The sequence below is a fragment of the Eleginops maclovinus genome, chromosome 15 (genome assembly GCF_036324505.1).
Source record: "Eleginops maclovinus isolate JMC-PN-2008 ecotype Puerto Natales chromosome 15, JC_Emac_rtc_rv5, whole genome shotgun sequence".
Taxonomy (NCBI): Eukaryota; Metazoa; Chordata; class Actinopteri; order Perciformes; family Eleginopidae; genus Eleginops; species Eleginops maclovinus.
Window position 1 is genome coordinate 1867499 of NC_086363.1, and position 19960 is coordinate 1887458.

A 19960-nucleotide genomic window follows, 5' to 3' on the forward strand; every position below is an offset into this window, starting at 1 on the left:
ACTAATTCTCAAACCACTAAAATATTAGCAATCTTCCACCACAATGAACATATTTCACCATTTGCGTCAGATTGTGGTGGGTGTGGGCTTGGAATGACAGTTGCATTTATGTGATGTGTCAACATCCCCTTTAGCTGTATTTTAGCACCATATTTGCACAAATGCATTTGCGACTCAACTTCCTAAAAAGTCCTCTCATCTTTTCAGTATGTGATAAACATTATCCCCTCAAGTGTAATGCAAAAAAGACAACAGGGAATACCATTTCAAAAGCACTGTGGGAATACCGGTTGAGGCTATAGGCGGAACGTATTTGACTCTGAAACACCACATTACAAGACAAATGTCACGTGGTTTTGGTGGGTGGGTGAGTAGAGACGCTCACAAACACTCTCCGATGATACTCTAAATATTCCTTCTGTGAGACTTTAACATTTTGACCTAGAGCTTATGTTGTTAATGAGTCTTTATTATCCACACTGAACCATAACTGTTGTTTGAGCTGTTCAGATATCTGCATGATATTCAGAGAGATGAAGTGCTGCGGAAGTCACAAAAAGGAAGCGACACTTGACTTAAAACAGGAAGTACATCTTTCTCTCTTCTACACAATCATTCGTTCAGAAGGGTCAGTTGAGGGTGTGAGAGCGAGAGGCAGAGACGGAGACACACGATGGTTGAATTCAGACGGATTAAAGCCACTTTGTTTGTGATACTGCTGCTTCAGGGTACAGGTGAGGATAACAAACACACACATGACTTAAAGAAACATTACTTTAAGTGTGTGAATAGTTTCAATTCATTTAAGTGGAGCGGCCAAGTTTGGTGTCTGTTTTGAACAAAGTGTGATGGGGGGATTCTTGGAGACGGGACATTTGATGTTGTTGTTTATATGTGTTATCACCCTCACACACACACCTGTAAAGAAACTGCTTTCATTAGTTTTTCTTTCTCTTCTTTCAACAGCAGTCGCTGGAAAAAATACCCTCTCATTTACTGTCAGAGCTGGACATGATGTCACTTTGCCTTGTGGAAATGTGATAAACCCTCAGCATAAATGTAAGAGTACTACCTGGATCTACAGTCGTGATGGTGGAACAACAAATGAGCTGATTGCTCAAGGGCAGATTAAAAGGGACATTTACAAAGCTAAATCAGACAGACTCCATTTGACAGAAGAATGTTCCCTGGTTATTAAAAATGTCACACCTGTGGATGCTGGTCTTTACACCTGCAGACAGTTTCCAGAACCAGGAGGACTACAACAAGGTCCAGACTGTAATGTTCTCCTGTCTGTTATTTTCAGTGAGTATTTATTTTATTTATTTATTTGTTTATTTGAAAAGGGACAGTGCACATTAATTAACATTCTCAATGTAAACATACACTAAAAACGTAAATGTGACGGAGTTAGCCAAAGCTAATTTTCGTCCGTAGTCCCCCGGCAGGTCAACACATCATCAACTTACACATTACAAAAGAGTAAAGACAGAATAAATACAAATGGCCTAGAATGAATTAAGACAGCTATTAATGAGTGCAGTTTTGATTGTTTTTAATCCATCTCTTAAGTGTTGTTTTAAATAACTGATAGCTGGTGCTGTCTCTGATTTTGTGTGGAAGGCAGTTCCAATAATTTGGGGCCCGAACTGAGAAGACTGTTTGGCTAAATTTACTATGTCTGTACTGTACAACACAGTCTCCCCTGGTGGCTGCCCTAGTTGCCCTGCCACTGCTGCTCTTCTGTTGAACAAATTCATCCAGTGGAGGAGGTGCAAGCCCATGTAATATTTTAAAAATAAGACAGGCATCTAGATAATGTAAAAAACTGTCAAAGCTAAATAAATTATATTTTGTAATGATATGACAGTGGTGGTAACTGATAGGTTTTTGATCTAGTGTTTTTAAAGTTTGCTTATAGAGGGTTTCTATTGGTTTAAGAGTTGTCATGTTTGCTTGGGACCAGCTTGTGTAGCAGTATGATATGTGAGAAAAGATCATGGCATGCATAAAAAGTTTAGCTGCCTCTGTTGTTAAGTATGGCCTTATATGTCTAAAATTAGCCAGATTATATCTGATGGTATTAGCCACCTTTTTAACATGCTTTTTAAAAGTTAAGTTAGAATCTAGGATGATGCCAAGGTATTTAAAATCAGACACAACCATGAGCTTTTCTCCTTTAATATAGACATCAGCCTGTGGTGCACTTGAGGATCTCTTAGAAAAGAACATACAGACTGTTTTATTAATGTTAAGATGTAGATATGACCTTTCTAGCCAGTCAGAAACATGTACCAGTGTTTCAGTTAGTTTTGATGCAGCCTGTTGCTTGTTTTTGGAATGCACATAAAGAACGGTATCATCTGCATACATCTGTATATTAACAGAGGGACAAACTGAAGGTAAGTCGTTAATGTACAAGCTAAACAAGATAGGGCCCAGTACTGACCCCTGGGGTACACCAATATTACAGTCCAGATATGATGAATAAGAATTACCTATATGTACACTCTGTTTCCTGTTAATAAGATAGGACTCCATCCATTTCATGGCCTCAGCTGAGAAGTTAAAATAAGATAATTTAGATAAAAGTGTCTGGTGATTCACTGTGTCAAAAGCCTTCTTAAGGTCCAGAAACACTGCACCTACTATACCACCCTCATCTAATTTTGACTTGATGTTTTCAAGGAGGAAACAGTTAGCTGTATCTGTAGAGTGGTTTGTACGAAATCCAAATTGCATTGGGTGTAAAGGACTGTGGCCCAAGTTTAGATGATTTTTCAACTGTTCTGCCACCCATTTTTCTGATACCTTGGAGATTACTGATAGTATACTAATGGGTCTATAATTTGACACCATGGTTTTATCACCAGACTTATAGATTGGAGATACCACTGCTGTTTTCCATGAACTTGGAAAAGTGCTTTGCCTAATTGACAGGTTGATCAGATGAGCAATGGGGCAAGCAAGTGTATCCCTGTGTGATTTTAAAAATGTGGTATCCCAACCATATTTACATCATAATGTTTCCCTCTCATACTGTCAATAGACTGAAACAACAATTGTGATATCAGTGCTGAAGTTAAGTCTACTCTTGTTTTTCTCTCACAATGTGTATATTTTCAGTGACTCAGGATAAAGACAATGATGACGTCACCTTGTTCTGTGCTGTGAGGACATACGAGTGTCAACACACAGTGCAGTGGCTGTACCAGGGGAATCAGGATGATGTGGAGATAAGAGCAGATGCCTGTTCATCCAGGGTGATACTTGCTTCTCATCTTAATCAAAAGTTGCTGAAGTGTAACGTGACAGTTACTGAGACTGGAGAAACTCTGCTCTTAGATGCGTGCCCCCAGTCCTCGTGTGAGAAAACAGGTACATTTGATTTATTGATTATATTTAAGTTTGAAGATTACATTATGATGTCTCATGTCTCCTCAGATGTTAAGCTGAAGTTTGTCTTACCTTGTGTTGTGTTTGTGATTTCTTTGAATCCTCACCAAAAGGAAGCAAACCAAAAGGGACAAGTATTCCCCCGCCAGACTCTCCAAAAAATATTTTAGATGTTTTTCCAGGTTGGTTGAGGCTCATCATCGTGCCTGTCAGTTTAGCATCGCTCATAATAATTGTGGTTGCGGTCACGATACGGACGAGACCTAAAGGTGAGAACATTCACTGATGTCATTTTATTCAAACAGTATTAGATAAAGCCGGATTAACCCTTGAAACTTGAGTTTACTCTTTCTTGTCTTTTCAGCGAACAGAGCACAGACGGATGATGCTGCTGTGAGTTTCTGAAAGTCAAACGCACTTTTCACAATAACAATAAAGCAGTACTGATAGTATTATTGAGAATGTTAGTGTCTACTGCAGAAAAAGGGGATGTAGTTCTTCTATTTTATATCGGTTTCTCAAGTGTGTTTGTTTTTACAGGTGCATAATGATGAAGATGAAGGTACAGTGACCTATGAAAACGTTGGAGAACCTTCTGCCTCCATTAGACTCCACTGATCCACAGGTTCAGCATGAACTCATAAAGAAAAGTAAGGAAGCTCGTCACATAATATTAGGAAGTGTCTCAGTAGTTGTTGAAAGTATGTCTGAATTGGATCATTTTAAAAACTAAAACTTAAGTTTTGTTCTAGTTTTTAAAACTCTTTATTCACACACTCACAGGAACGAACGCACACACAGTCATCATGATTTGAAGCATTGCTCTTGGCATGTTCATTATTTTTGTCTGGGTTTAAATTACCTTTAGGTCTCTTTAACAAAACGTGATAAATAAATGCCTAAAACTTGTGACATAATCAGGAGTAGTTCCTTAGTTGTGGAAAACGTCCGTCTTAAAGCAGCTAACATTTAAAACATTTAGTCTAATGAGATATTAGTGATTTCTGTTTCCAGTTTAAGCTTTATCCAAGTTTTATGATACCCTTCATGCACACACACACACACACACACTCACACACACTCAGAATGTAACACGTTGCTGTGAACATGTTCAGTGGTGGTGTGATTTGTGTTCGTTTGGGTTTAAATGAGCTTTCAGCCTCAATAGAGTCTCTTTATTCTAACTGAGTGTTGTGCTCATTTGCATGTTGTTGTTGTTGTTTGTGAGCACTGGATGGCGCTATTGGGCAAAGGGTATTAAGGTGACCTCACCGGCACAGGAGCGGGTATCTAAACCTCACAGTATCAACTCCTGGTGATAATGAGTGGCAACAGGCACCACACTGAGTATTGTAGGATCTAAAACAACTAAATGCAAAACCTTGTATCATCATCCTGAATATTTTCCTGGTTGTTAGATTAAAGTCTTCATAGTCTTCTACTTAGACATGTTAACAATGCATTGCTTTTGATGGATAATATCTTAACACAAAACAATAATTGCTGTTCATTTATTACATTGCTGTAAACGTGTTTGCTGTTGGTTCAATATGTTTGTGTACATTTTATCGTTAGGGTTTGAATGAGCTTTCAGCCTCAACAGAGTCTCTGTGTTCTAACTGAGATTTATATAATCTGTAAATTAAAGTGCCTAATACACACTCATGCAATGTGGAAGGTTCGTCTGTGGTGCAGCATCCAGACTCCTCCATAAACTCCAGTACATCCAGACTTCTGCCGCCTGTCTCCTCACCCACACCCGCTCCCATGACCACATCACCCCTGTCCTGCAGAACCTCCACTGGCGCCCCGTCCCAAAACGCATCCACTTCAAGATCCTCCTCCTCACCCACAAAGCCCTCCATCACCAGGCCCCCTCCTACCTCACAGAACTGCTCCAGCACCACACTGCTTCCCGCAGCCTCCGCTCCTCAGACGCCAACCTCCTCTCACTCCCTCCCAGGACCTAGCTCCGGACCTGGGGGGGACAGAGCCTTTTTCTGTCGCCAACCCCTCCCTCTGGAACCCACTCCCCAAAAACATCTGTGACTGCCCCCACCTCACCCTGTTTAAATCTCAAATCAAAACTCACCTTTTCAAAACTGCTTTTAATCTGTAAATTAATGGCGTGTTTTAAATATATTAAGTGTGTTGTTTGAATTATGATTTATGAATTGTTGCTCTGTAAAGTGTCTTTGAGTTTTTAGAAAAGTGCTCTGTAAATAAAATGGATTATTATTATTATTATTATTATTAATAAGGTTATTTCTTTATGGCATTAGATAGGATTTCTTAAATTCTACAAACTGAATTCTTCAGGATGCAGAATTTAACACCTCTTCGTCTGTGTTACTGTTGTTCCTGTCCATCAAACACCAAAGCTGACATTCATTATTTCTGTGTGACATAATCCAGAGGAGCTTCTTGTTTACATTTCCAACACAATACCAGTTTGATTCAAATCAGGTAAAAAAATAGAGAACATTTCAATGGTTCCAAAAAAATGCATGGACAAAGGATGTGGAGTTCCCCAAAGGTCGATTGGTGAACTCCTTTTTTCAAACGTGTCATGCTCCCACAAGCTCAGTTTTGCAATGTCTCCCACTATCATTTTTCAGGTGTCCTAAATTGTTGTAGTAAACACATCATAAACATGGGTAAGGTCATGAACTGTGACCTAAAGGAAATCATCATGAGCATAGAAAGCCCCAGGAAGTGAAACAAATGTCTGTGTCTGTGGTGGCCAAACGGTGGTACTACAACTTTGGTGTCAGTCCGTGACATCATTGGGCCCAAAATACTTTTCCCATTAACTTACACTGGGAAAGAGACGTCTGTATACCAGCAGATATATATTATATATGTACTGTTCTTAAAGCTAACAGCCAGCTAAACTCATCTCTTCAACAAATCCCCCAAGGAAGAGGCAGGTCTTGTAGTTAGCGAGGTTTATTGAAAAGAAGGTAAAACTGAAATAAATACAAATACAGCAGGTAAGTGTAACCAATATCTAAACATCAGATAAGCACCAAATAATAAGGTAAGTATTACAAATATCTATACAGATAGATAGGACAAATAAGTCACTAAATGCTATACTTAGCTTAGCTTCCATGCTAATAAGGTCAATGGTAAATCACACACAGGAATTGCTAACATTAGCTGAGTCACACATCTTTTCCAGTACAATAACTGCATTACTGTGTCCACATGAATTAACTTATTTTCTCATGAAAAGTTCGCCTAAACTATGTATTTACTCATTAACTCCTTCTTTCTACAGGTTAATCAACACAAATGTACTTATTGGCAATGCCACACCAAAATGGAAAGATAATGTTCAGAGGAGCTGAGCTGACATGTGACCTTCACCTTGAACAACTGAAAAATGACTATTCCCAGAACAGGAAGTGACATCATACCCCAATCTGAGAAATTACTGTGTCAAAATATAAGTCACTATCAAAAATATATTCCCTGTGACATCACAATATATTTTAAATTCACTAACCAGTACAAACACTTTTATTGCCCTTCTTTAAATCACTAGAGTCTGAAAGTTGTAAAATGTGCTGATAGCTGAATCCAGAGTGATTTGACCTCCATTCATTTGACTGAGACGAGATTGGCCTCTAAGCTGCAGATTGGAGGCGGGGCTTGAGTGAAACCCAAGTACACACTCTCTATTGGCTCAGGCACGGGTACTTTTGGTCACGAGAGGCAGGCCGTTTTGGCATCATGTGTCACTGACCAACTCTCATTAGAATGAACGGGGTCCCGCCCCCAGCTCTGTATCAAGTTCTCTTTAGTCACCCATGGAGCTTAGTTACAAAGATTTCATACCGCCACGAGGGACAAGTAAGCATTTCTGTTAGAGAGGCAATGCTTAAACCGTCCATACCGTTATCTTAAGATCAGACTACTCAGGAGTGTACTTCTGTTTGGTTGTCTCGCTCCCCCTCTGCACAGCCCACAAGGCCCTCTGAGGATGTTGGCTTGAATTTTGACCAATCGTGTTCTCGAGTGGGGACTTTGACCCACAGTTGCGGGGACTTTGACCCACAGTTGCATTCATGAGCTGCTTCAACATCACCTTAGCACCATATTTGCACAAATGTATTTGCAACTAAACGTCCTCTTGTATTTTTAGGACATCTTGACGTTAGTGCCACGAATGTAATGCAGAACAACGATGGAAAGAGGTAAATATTATCTGTGCATTTATATTTATTTTGCTCCTTGTGGTTCCCACTGCATTAAGAATAACTTTGTCAATTGCAAATTCTATCCCCAGAAAGTAAGGAAACATAGAATACCATTTCAAAAGCACTGTGGGAACACCGGTTGAGGCTATAGGCGGAACGTATTTGACTCTGAAACACCACATTAGAAGACAAATGTCACGTGGTTTTGGTGGGTGGGTGAGTAGAGACGCTCACAAACACTCTCCGATGATACTCTAAATATTCCTTCTGTGAGACTTTAACATTTTGACCTAGAGCTTATGTTGTTAATGAGTCTTTATTATCCACACTGAACCATAACTGTTGTTTGAGCTGTTCAGATATCTGCATGATATTCAGAGAGATGAAGTGCTGCGGAAGTCACAAAAAGGAAGCGACACTTGACTTAAAACAGGAAGTACATCTTTCTCTCTTCTACACAATCATTCGTTCAGAAGCGTCAGTTGAGGGTGTGAGAGCGAGAGGCAGAGACGGAGACACACGATGGTTGAATTCAGACGGATTAAAGCCACTTTGTTTGTGATACTGCTGCTTCAGTGTACAGGTGAGGATAACAAACACACACATGACTTAAAGAAACATTACTTTAAGTGTGTGAATAGTTTCAATTCATTTAAGTGGAGCGGCCAAGTTTGGTGTCTGTTTTGAACAAAGTGTGATGGGGGGATTCTTGGAGACGGGACATTTGATGTTGTTGTTTATATGTGTTATCACCCTCACACACACACCTGTAAAGAAACTGCTTTCATTAGTTTTTCTTTCTCTTCTTTCAACAGCAGTCGCTGGAAAAAATACCCTCTCATTTACTGTCAGAGCTGGACATGATGTCACTTTGCCTTGTGGAAATGTGATAAACCCTCAGCATACATGTAAGAGTACTACCTGGATCTACAGTCGTGATGGTGGAACAACAAATGAGCTGATTGCTCATGGGCAGATTAAAAGTGACATTTACAAAGCTATATCAGACAGACTCCATTTGACAGAAGAATGTTCCCTGGTTATTAAAAATGTCACACCTGTGGATGCTGGTCTTTACACCTGCAGACAGTATCCAGAACCAGGAGGACTACAACAAGGTCCAGACTGTAATGTTCTCCTGTCTGTTATTGACAGTGAGTATTTACATCATAATGTTTCCCTCTCATACTGTCAATAGACTGAAACAACAATTGTGATATCAGTGCTGAAGTTAAGTCTACTCTTGTTTTTCTCTCACAATGTGTATATTTTCAGTGACTCAGGATAAAGACAATGATGACGTCACCTTGTTCTGTGCTGTGAGGACATACGAGTGTCAACACACAGTGCAGTGGCTGTACCAGGGGAATCAGGATGATGTGGAGATAAGAGCAGATGCCTGTTCATCCAGGGTGATACTTGCTTCTCATCTTAATCAAAAGTTGCTGAAGTGTAGCGTGACAGTTACTGAGACTGGAGAAACTCTGCTCTTAGATGCGTGCCCCCAGTCCTCGTGTGAGAAAACAGGTACATTTGATTTATTGATTATATTTAAGTTTGAAGATTACATTATGATGTCTCATGTCTCCTCAGATGTTAAGCTGAAGTTTGTCTGTCTTACCTTGTGTTGTGTTTGTGATTTCTTTGAATCCTCACCAAAAGGAAGCACATCAGCAAGTAGTGACTCTCTCTCTCTCTCTCTCTCTCTCTCTCACACACACACACACACACTCATATGAGGATATAAAGTATCTCTAAGTGGTTGACCAATCACAACAGAGCCGGCCAAATAACCAATCAGAGCAGACTGGGCTCTGGTTTCAGACAGAGGGTGAAAGGAGGCAGTGCAGTGTGGGAGACACTAAATACTGATATGATCCTGAAGATGAGTAGAATATGGCCCCTTGAACAACGTATTACATCCATTGTGAAAATGGATGTAATACGCTGGAAAATGCTTTTTTGAAAGACATTCAAATTGAGACTCAGACAGAAACTGATTTAGTTTGCAAAGTATGTTTCCAAACTGCAGCTGAAATGAGTGTTTTATTCTCCCTCCAGTTGATTGGTGGTGGTACGTCCTTGTGGCTGTGGGTTTAGCAGCGCTCTTAATTACCATTGTGGCGGTCATCAGATGGAAGAGAGCTAAAGGTGAGAGCATTCAATCTCACAGTAAGACTTTCTCATATCCCTGAGTTTTGAGTGTGGAAACTGAAGTTGACTCTTTACTTTTCAGGGGACCGAACACATATGGATGACAGGATTGTGAGTTTTAACCCTTGTTTGTTCTTCTTCCAACTACTAGAGTGCTTGTGGTTCTAAAATAAACAGTAGTGTTGTATTGAAACTACCTGGTTGCTGCAGTAAAGTTCAGCAAAATCAGAATCAGAAGTACTTTATTTATCCCAAACTGGGAAGTTTTTTCGTTGCAGCAGTGAAAAACAAAGAGGAGCAAAACAAATAAAATAATTAGAACTAAAAAATAAAATATAAATAAAAATGAGAAATATAGAAATGTACAAAAAGGCAATAATGTGAATCAGTATGATGTAGATGTTGAGTGTGAAGGAGTGCATGTTAAGTCCAGTTCACAGAGAGGCTATGGAGCAGTGAGTGGTCTGCCAGCCAGAGGGGAGTTATAGTACAGAGTTATTGCAGAGGGCAGGAATGTTCTCCTGAACCTGTCCTCGTGACAGCGGAGCTGGAGCAGTCTGTTGGAGAAGGAGCTCCGCTGTCTGTCCAGCTGCAGGTGGAGAGGGGGGGGGGGGGGGGGTTGTCCATGATGGATAGCAGTTTGTTCAGAGTCCTCCTCTCCACCACAGCCTCAAAAGGGTCCAGTTTGATGCCGATGACCGAGCCAGCTTTCCTGATCAGTTTATTGATTCTGCTGGTGTCACCGGATCTGGTTCTGACCTGGCAAAAATCTTTACCATACTAAGAAATTAGCTCATGAAGCAGAGTAAGTGGATATGCGTTAACAGCAAGGCACACAGTTCTGTAATAAGAATCCATTGATCTGAATGTCAGACTTTAACTACAGTGTATTTGTGCAGGAACAGGGCCTTGAGCCTGCAGTGACTCAGCCCAGTCCAGAAAACATAGTGAGACTTTCCACTACACCCATTGCAAAGTTACACCCACTACTATCTAAACCAGTGGTACTCAACCTTGTCCTAATCAGGAGCCACATTGACGAAAAAATATTTTTGCAAGAGCCACAATCCAAAAACGCTCCTTTCCTCCCTGAAAGCATTATGCATTTGAGAATATGGATAATAGTAATATGTTACTAAGGAATGAAAAGCATAATGTACAGTGCAATAACTGTGATTTATTATTTTCACTGCAACCACAAAACACACATTGCTGATCATCACTGCCCATTACAACAGATAACAGACAGCATGTTTACTGATCATCACAGTCCATATAACAGCAGATTATAGACAGCAGGGGTTGTCAGAAGAGTAATGTTACTTACTTCACACTCAATGTGATTTCTGACACTCCTGCCGCACAAGTGATTTGAAGTCGGGCTCTGCGCTGGAAACGGCGATCCGAAGGGCCTCTGTTGTGTGCTGCAGACTCAATCTGTTTCGGTTGCAACAGACTGCACCCACTCTTTATCATTCAAAAAGGAAAATCGGGAAGTCTCCCCTTGGCCGACAAAGAAGGATTTCAGGGGTTCAAGCAGGTCCATGAAATGTGCAAGCATACGTCCTTTAGACAGCCATCTGATCTCGGTGTGTAACACCAAATCTCCATAGTGAGTGTTAAACTCCTCACACAGCAGTTTAAAATGTAGGTGGTTTCTTGATTTAGGTGGCCCTGATATAATTAACCACTTCGATTACATTTGCCATCACTTCATTCAGACATTTGAACTTAGCAAACAAGGCTTGTTGATGCACAATACAATGGTATGAGAAAATACCCTCAGCAGCAACCCCGCCGTTTTTCAGCGTTTCTTTCAGCAAAGCCACGGCTCTGTTCCTCTTACCAAGCATCGCCGGTGCGCCATCTGTTGTGAATGCTGTGATTTTTTCATGTCCAATGTTAAACTTTTCTAATGTTTCCAGCACAGCGTTTTTTATTTCAATGCCCGTTGTTCCATTTTCCAGTGAAACCATGTCAAGCAGTTCTTCTGTAATGTCAAACTTACTGTTGATGGCTCGGATAAAGTTGAGTAATTGTGGCGTGTCATTGATATCCAAGCTTCCGTCCATTGCAAGGCTGACAAACTCAGCGGATGACAGTTTGTCCTTAAGAGTATGTGCAATATTCTCTGAAATGTTTGATCTCGTTCCAGGTCTTTTTTCTAAGGAAACAACGTTGAACAAGCCAGCAGTATGCAATCCTTCACCATTTCTCCATCAGTATATGGCTTCATCTTTTTCATCAGTTCATGTGTGATTTTGTAGGATGCCTCTGTTGCTCTTTCACTCGTATTAGTGTGGAATAAGTTTTTTTGAGCAGTTCGGTTCTGTTTGAGTCTCGCCAGCTTTTCCGCCCTCAGCTCTCCACAAGTCGGTGCTGAACTTCGGGTGTTTTGTGTCGTGATGGCGCTGCAAATTGGACCTTTTAAATTGTGAAATGACGTTATCACAAAGCAGGCAGATGCATTTTCCTGAACCGGTGGAGACGAAGAAAAACTCGAGTTCCCAGTCCTCTTTAAATGTTCGATATTCCTCTTCATATTTTCTTTTCCTATATTCCTTTGCCATTTTTGCGTAGTGCTGTAAGCTAGTTTTCTCAGTGTGACGGAGCAATTATCTCGCGCACCTGCAATCAGAGCGGGAAACCTGAAATCATTTGTGATCAATGCCGGGGTGGCAATGGTATTATCCGGGACCTTTCCCGGCCCAAACCATCGACCTGGCCTGATTGGCCCATGGGGAAAATAGTTGTAACTAATTTTTGTCACTTATCTTATTCTTGCATTAATATCAATTCAACTGTAGTCTGCATAAATTCACCATTGCAGCGCAGCCGCCTGCTGCATCACAGCAGATTAAATAGGTTCTACCATGTAAGGGAATTCTCTCCTCCCAAATGTTTCAGATGGTTTGGCCCACGGCTCGTCTTTTAAATAACAACGGCGCGAAACAGAGCGCGTCAGTGAAGGAGGGTAGAAAGAGGCCAGGTGGAACGGAGAGGGCTAAGCTTAAAAAAAGACAGGAGGTGGCAGCCAAATGTGCCAAATTGACAGATATGTTCTCAAGACAAGCTGGTAGGTTACTGAGAGATATGGATAATAGGCCTGGTTGTGAATTTGATCAAATAGGCTATAACGTGGCGAACGTTTGCAATGTCAACTCAACTGTCATCTGACTGCTTTTGTTGTTAAATATGTAAAATCTCACAATTTATATGATTTAGAAGTGTATTCCTATATTCAAAGAAGAACCGAACACTTTCTTTACATTCCAGTTCTGATGAACAATTGCTTAACGCTTTATCACACTGTATCTCCTCATCAACTGTAGCCTGCATTCCCACAGGCGCGCACATGTGGTTACTAACGCAATATTAAATAGGGACGATCACATTTGTTGTTTGATATTTGTTATTAAATGCATCTCAAACATGCAATTAAAATAAATATCATTATTTAGAAGTGCTGTATGCAAATATTGTACATGGTTCGCGTGTGCAGGAACAGGGGCAGCGCGAGCACGTTGGGGTGTTTAGTTGCCTTTTTTAATTACTGGAGAGTCTGCACGCGCGTTCTATCCGCGTTCTATGACGCGGGAATCAGCATCATGTTTCATGTTCAAGCCTTCCCCTCCCATTTATTATAATGTGAGCTGAGCCCGCTCAGACCCGTGCAGGGAATAGACTGTTCTATTTTCAAGTTGCAATGAGCACTTATCCGGACACCGCGCGGGCACGACGCTTTGATGTGAAAGGAAGAATCTGTTTTCTTGTCGATTTCTATCCATTTCGGACTGAGCACGAATGCAGATGCAGAGATGTTCACGTCCCGTGCTTGCTGTGTGTAAACGAACCGAACACTTGCTTTGCATTCCATTTTTCCATTTTTTGACAAACAGTTTCAAATGTGCTGTCACGCTTATCTCCTCTGCAACTGTAACCTATTTCGTCTCGCCGTCATATCGTGCATTTCCACAGAGGCGCGCACACTGTGGTTATCAACTCACTATTAAATATATTCTTTTATTGTTATCGATTGTTTTCTAGCAACAGCTCAGCAGACCACTTCCAGTGCTACTGATGATCCCAAGGAGGGCACGACTACTGAAGGGCCAGGTAGAGGAAGATACTGTAGTTAGTCAAGATAGACATTTGTGATGTAAAATATTGGCATAGAGAAGAAAACCATGGTAGGGTGGTAGACTAAATCATGCAAATCATTTAACACAACCACAATTACAGTAAATAAATAAATGAATTAATCAGTGAATAAAAGGATAAATAAAGTGTGTCATGTTTTCTAGCAACATAGACAACTCTTAATGAACATTTTCTGTAGCCTCAGAGGATCAGGTGCAGTCTGAAGGAGAATGCAGTAGGCATGGAGAGGCCAGGACCACAGAGGAAACAGGTAGCAGGATTTAAAACGAACTAATTACTTGAAATGCATCAAAATAAGCCCAAATGAAATAAGTAATCACTTCAATCAATAATTAATCAATAATTGTCTATGTGACTAATTGCTATAATATAGGAGAGTCAGATGCTGAGAGGGAGGCTCGAGGAACCTTAGAAACAGCAGGAGTGCAGCAGGAGATCTCACAGGCAGCCAATAGCATAGATGAGGAGGCATTTGATTATTTTTCTCGTCCTCAGAGACAAGACCTACAAATGTTTTTTAGTTTCCATCCTCAGCCACCCACAACACCCCCTGTAGCCAAAGTTTTCTACAACAAACAAGGCACCAACCGCAAATGGTTGACTTTCAGTGACAAAACAGAATCACTGTACTGTTCTGTTTGTTTGGCATTTGCGCCACCTGCTAAAACAAACAATCCCTTCATTAAGGGTGGTATGAAGGCATGGAAACATATCCATCAGCGCATTGAAGAGCAAGAACAAAGTAAGATACATAGGAATTGTGCAGATGCTTACTTTCTGATGGCTAAAGATGCAAATGTAAACAGCCTTTTGGCAGGCAAACAGATGTCTTTACATCATGAGAAAGTTAAACAGAAGCGCCAGGTAATGGAACGCATTGTTGATGTGGTTAAAGTCATTGGAAAATGTGGTCTTAGTTATCGAGGGGATAAGGCAGAGGCTGCTCACACCCTAGAGATCACTGCAGTCAATCATGGCAACTTTTTAGAGTTGCTACTGCTTTTGGGCCGATATGATCCCTGTCTTCAGCAACACATTAGCAGTTGCATTGAGCAAAGCAAAATTCACCATGACAGTGGGGGAAAAGGAAGAGGGTCTCTTGTGACACTTTTTTCCAAGGACATAGTCAACAAAGTGGTGGATGTACTCAAAATGCTGATAAAACGCAGAATCGCTGATGAGGTCAGAGAGGCAGGCATGTTTTCGGTACAGATAGACACTACTCAGGATGTGTCATCCACAGACCAATGTTCTGTCATACTAAGGTATGTGACAGATGTGATTCATGAGCGACTGGTTGCTGTGGTGGATTGTGAGAAGTCCACAGGTCAGCATTTCACTGACCTGTTGAAACAGACTTTGGATGATCTCAGCATTGATATTGGCACATGTGTGGGCAACTCCACTGATGGTGCTGCCAATATGCAGGGCCAATATCAGGGGTTCTCAGCATTGCTCTCTGAACTGGCTCCTACACAGATTCACATGTGGTGTTATGCCCATGTGTTAAATCTTGTTCTGACAGACACAACAGGCAGTGTGGTTGAAAGCACATCACTTTTTTCCATTCTGAATGATGTGGCAGTGTTTCTGAAGGAGTCGTGGAAACGCATGCAAAAGTGGGAGGAGATGAGTGAGGACAGACGTCACCGGAAATTGGCTCCAATAGGAGCTACAAGGTGGTGGGCTAAGGATCAGGCCCTTACAAAGGTGTTTGGGAGCTTTGGCGATCCAAGGGATGCTCTCTATGTTGACCTCTTGTTGACCCTGGTGGCAATTGAAGCGGATGACACTATGAAGTCAGTGGTCAGGGCCAAAGCAAAGGGGCATGTGGAAACCCTTTTGAGATATGAGGTTGTACTCACAGCCCAGATTTTCCTCCGCATCTTCAGGCACACCTCCCCTCTATCCAAGTATTTACAGACACATGGGATGAATATTTTGTCAGCTCAGCGTTTGGTTGAGGGGACAGAGGAAAGCCTCAAAACATTTGCCAGGGACTTTGAGGGAGTTAAAGGAGCAGCTGATGTGTTTGTGAGTTGGGCCAACAAGAAACTGGAAGAGGCAGACAGTGAACTTGTTGTGGAGAGTTCTCTCCCAGAAAAACGACTCAGAAAAAAGAAAAGAATGCCAGGAGAGCTCCAGGAAGATGACCCACCAGTCTCACCTTATACTGCATTTGAGGTCAAGGTCCATAATGTTATTCTGGACACAGTTGCTGGCAGTATCAACAGGAGGTTTGCAGCCAATGCAACACTTGCCTCAGATTTTGCTTGCCTTGACCCAAACAACTTTGCTGAGTTGAGGGAAAACGGAATCCCCAGTACAGCACTGCAAGAGTTAAGCAAGTGTGTATTGAGGTTTGATGACAGAGCGACTGTCAGCAGGTTGCATGACGAGCTGTATAGCCTGGCATCCCAGTGGGAGAGACTGAAAAAGTCTCCTCTGGAGGATTATGTGGTCAGGACAGGAAGAGAGGTCACACAGACTGATGAGGAGGGTAGTGGAATTTCATACATGGAGCCAGAATTTGAGCTGGAGAGCAGGACATGCTCTTCTTGCAAAAACTGTGCTATCTGCGTTTACTTGATCCTCACACAATATAACCTCCTCACAGATGCTTACCATGTAATCGGGTTGGCTTATAAGTTTCTCTTGACTCTTTCAACCACCCAGGTTGCATGCGAGCGGAGCTTCTCTGCCTTAAAATGTGTGAAAACCAGGCTACGAAGCTCAATGTCGCAGGAACTCCTTGATGCATTTATGCTCATGTGTGTTGAAAAGGACATTTTGATGTCCATTGACAATGACACTGTCATTAACGAATTCGCAAAGACAAGCACTTTGCTGAGGAAACTTTTGCTGTTTTAATCTTAAATACAGTATGTGCAGTTTGATTTTTGAAATAACTTTGATTTGTGAAATAACTTTTCTTCTTTATCATTATCTTTATTTTATTTGAATTTGAATTATATATTGTTAAAGTGACGCAAAGTATTATATACCTTTGTTTAAAACAAATAAAAAGCATTGAGAGAGAATTGTTTTTTGTTTGTTTTATCTTTTCATGGACTCAAATTCCTCCTCCATATCAGAGTGGCCTGAATTTGAATTAAATTCCCGGACTGAGAAAATGGCCCACCCCGGCCCTGTTTGTGATTGGTTGTTCAGAGGGAGGGGGGAGGGGCGGCTTAATACACGTGACTTGTGAGTGATAATGAAATGTTGATGAATTCTGCTGACAATGTTTTTGTTTTTCGTTTTTAAAGATTTTTTGAGATTTTTATTTTTTTTAAGTGGGACTTAAAAGAGCCGCAACTAGTCTTAAAGGAGCCGCATGCGGCTCGCGAGCCGCGGGTTGAGTATCGCTGATCTAAACATAGCAGTAGAAGAAGCGCTGTTTGGTTGTATTTCTCTAAATAGATTCAACTTGCTTTTACCACAGAGAAAAAGGAGAAGTACAATGATGCCGCTAAACTGCAGTGCTGACACGTGACTTAGCAACCATTATGTCCTCTCTGTGCAGGCGGGTCCTAAAGAGGATGTGTCCTACGCCTCTGTCAGCTACAGCAAGAACAACAGCAGCAAAGCCCAGGTGAGATGTCTGATGGGTTACACAGGTGTTGAAATAGCACAAATGTCTGTCATGATCCTTGTTTCGTGTCTGTCATGTCTCTGTGTTGTGTGCTTTATTTTGAAATGTTTCCCCTCTTGTTTCTTGTTAAGCTTCACTTCCTGTCTGCGTTTCCCTCCTGTACCTGATTGTGTCATTGTGTTCACCTGTTGCCCCTGTGTTTCTCCTCCCCCTTCCAGCTGTCTCTCGTCTTGTGATTACCCATGTGTATTTAGTCCCTGTTCCCCTTTTGTCTGTGTTCGGTCGTCGTCATTTCTTCCCTGATCTTGTCCAGGATACCTGCCTGTTCCTGTCGCCCTTCATGTCTGGAGCTAAGTGTTTTTCATGTCCTGTGTTCCCCTTGCTTCATGTTTTCATCAACAGCTTTTGAATAAAGCTCGCTTTTTGTTTTTGACCCTTACCTGCTTCCCCTGGATTTACTGCACTTGGGTCCTGTTTCCCCAACCCTGACAATGTCTCACTATTTAATCCTGCAGCTGTAGTGTTTTAAGCTAAAAGCATGCAACATGTTAACCAAACCCTTAATGCTAGCATGCTGAAATCAGAGCTCTGCAGGCATGATGTATTTTTGCAGGCTGACGGAAGTTGGCATAACAAGGACCTCCCCGACTAAAAGCAAAGGGGTTTCCAAATAGTTGAAGGGAAATGCATTTGCAAGTAAAAAAAGTGTGATGTTAGACTATAAACAAACTACCCCAAGGTCACCAGGGCTAATCTAAAGGCAGCTAATGGTCAGTGTGATCTATCTTCAAAAGTGTTACAACCTCCGAAATTTGTTGGGTTTCTTTTATGTCTTACAACCAAACATGAAAATCTAATGCTTGTTTTAACCAAAGACCTTATTCCAGGCACCTAACCAAAAACAAGTCAAGAAAAAACATTGACTTTGAGACAAACTGAAGAGCTGCTAAAATGCTGACCCAGGGCTCATTCTTGCACCACTCTTTGACATTGCTAATGTACTTCTGCTTATAACATACAATCTTATATATAATCAATATCATGGCATGCTAGCATTTGCTAATATACACAAAGCACAGCAAATGCTGATGTGTATTGGCAGTATTGAAATGTATATTTTGACCAGCAGATGGATCTGGATTAAAAAGGTTAAAGGGTCCATTTCATTCTGAGGCCCGGGGACATGGACGTCTGAAAAGAAGTTTAACAGCAAGTGGAAAATCATACTCACCCTTATTCATGGTGTTGTGTTCTTGTAGGTTTAGTTGTATTGAATGGAGTTGTTCAGTGTCAGGTTTCTGCTTTGCACGGTCATGTTTCTTAATTACAAAGTGTTGTATTGTCCCAGGTCAAATCAGGTCGTGCCATTAATGCGTGTCGCTGTTCCCTTTTTGTTTCCCAGGTTCGGAGTAAGGAGGGGGATGAAGATGATGTAGTGACCTATAGCACGGTGAAAGCTCCTTCTCTTTCTGTTGGAACCTTCGCTGATCCCAGTAACATCTACGCTACCATCGACAAACCAAACAAATAAGCAACAACAGTGACAGCTCATGTCCTTTTTATTCTTTGAGGGACTAGCTAGAATTTCACTCACTGTGTTTCTGATATTCATTGATACCTTTGGGTAAGATGTCTCCCCTGTCAAACTCCTGCGGGGTATTTCCTATGTATAATAATGTATATAATCCCAGATTAAAGCCCCTGTTATGGATATATAAAGGAAGATCATCTGCATACTGTATGGTTGTTATTGTTAGTGTGTAAATATGAAAGGTGCTTTTTTGGTTCTCACATTAACATATAATCACACAGTTCTTCCGTCACATTTATTCGTGTGAACGCTTTCAGGAGGTATTGCTGTCAGAAGCCTTTCTGTGCAGAGGGGCTTGCTGTAGGGTTAGGGTGTAAACAGTAAATGTGGAATCAGCAATGGATATGTTTTCTCATAAGAGATTGTGTATAATGTGTTTTCCTTTGTTGACTTGATGTCAGGCAATTTATCGAACTCAGTGACCAAGTGTTACCTCTCAGGGTTTCTGCTTTTTGTTTGTATTATTGTCAAGTTTTTTCCTGAATAAAATAACATGACATAAAACAAATAATCATAAATGTTAAGAATAATATTTATAATATTCATTTGAGTTATTATTTGTTTTAGTTATTATTAGTATTATTATTGTTGTATTATTATTGTATTATTAGTATTATTATTATTATTATTATTTGTTTTATTAGTATTATTATTATTTGTTTTATTAGTATTATTATTATTATTATTTGTTTTATTAGTATTATTATTAGTATTATTATTAGTATTATTATTATATTATTATTGTATTATTGTTGTATTATTATTATTATTATTAGTATTATTATTAGTATTATTATTATTATTGTTGTATTATTATTATTATTATTAGTATTATTATTAGTATTATTATTAGTTTTA

The 19960-nt window shown here is 40.6% G+C and overlaps 2 protein-coding genes across 8 annotated transcripts; both read left to right on the top strand.

Annotated features, from left to right (window-relative positions):
* The first annotated feature begins 359 nt into the window (after positions 1–359).
* On the top strand, positions 360–5637 carry LOC134876484 (uncharacterized). Of its 3 annotated transcripts, XM_063901429.1 has the most exons (7): positions 360–734; positions 967–1305; positions 3127–3378; positions 3510–3665; positions 3761–3789; positions 3937–4046; positions 5075–5637. In XM_063901429.1, exons 1-6 carry the CDS (start codon positions 674–676, stop codon positions 4012–4014), a joined length of 915 nt encoding a protein of 304 aa, XP_063757499.1. In that variant the 5' UTR covers positions 360–673; the 3' UTR covers positions 4015–4046; positions 5075–5637. The 3 variants fall into 3 exon arrangements, with proteins under 3 accessions (XP_063757499.1, XP_063757498.1, XP_063757500.1); XM_063901428.1 differs by having other exon boundaries at positions 3937–5637; XM_063901430.1 differs by having other exon boundaries at positions 970–1305; positions 3937–5637.
* A 2172-nt stretch (positions 5638–7809) lies between these two features.
* On the top strand, positions 7810–19634 carry LOC134877048 (uncharacterized). Of its 5 annotated transcripts, none has more exons than XM_063902402.1 (9): positions 7810–8184; positions 8417–8509; positions 8688–8755; positions 8877–9128; positions 9264–9278; positions 9663–9752; positions 9838–9866; positions 17443–17511; positions 18914–19634. In XM_063902402.1, coding segments are annotated over exons 3-9 (585 nt in total). In that variant the 5' UTR covers positions 7810–8184; positions 8417–8509; positions 8688–8754; the 3' UTR covers positions 19043–19634. The 5 variants fall into 5 exon arrangements, with proteins under 5 accessions (XP_063758472.1, XP_063758474.1, XP_063758469.1 ...); XM_063902404.1 differs by having other exon boundaries at positions 8420–8509; XM_063902399.1 differs by having other exon boundaries at positions 8417–8755.
* Positions 19635–19960: the final 326 nt, after the last annotated feature.

Bases quoted from the DNA above. Each gene is read 5' to 3' on its own strand.
- LOC134877048 (XM_063902399.1), top strand. From the start codon at position 8,124: ATGGTTGAATTCAGACGGATTAAAGCCACTTTGTTTGTGATACTGCTG. The intron at 8,756-8,876 runs GTGAGTATTTAC...GTATATTTTCAG, and splicing joins TCTCCTGTCTGTTATTGACA to TGACTCAGGATAAAGACAAT. The intron at 17,512-18,913 runs GTGAGATGTCTG...TTTGTTTCCCAG, and splicing joins ACAACAGCAGCAAAGCCCAG to GTTCGGAGTAAGGAGGGGGA.
- LOC134876484 (XM_063901428.1), top strand. From the start codon at position 674: ATGGTTGAATTCAGACGGATTAAAGCCACTTTGTTTGTGATACTGCTG. The intron at 735-966 runs GTGAGGATAACA...TTCTTTCAACAG, and splicing joins ACTGCTGCTTCAGGGTACAG to CAGTCGCTGGAAAAAATACC. The intron at 3,379-3,509 runs GTACATTTGATT...CCTCACCAAAAG, and splicing joins GTCCTCGTGTGAGAAAACAG to GAAGCAAACCAAAAGGGACA.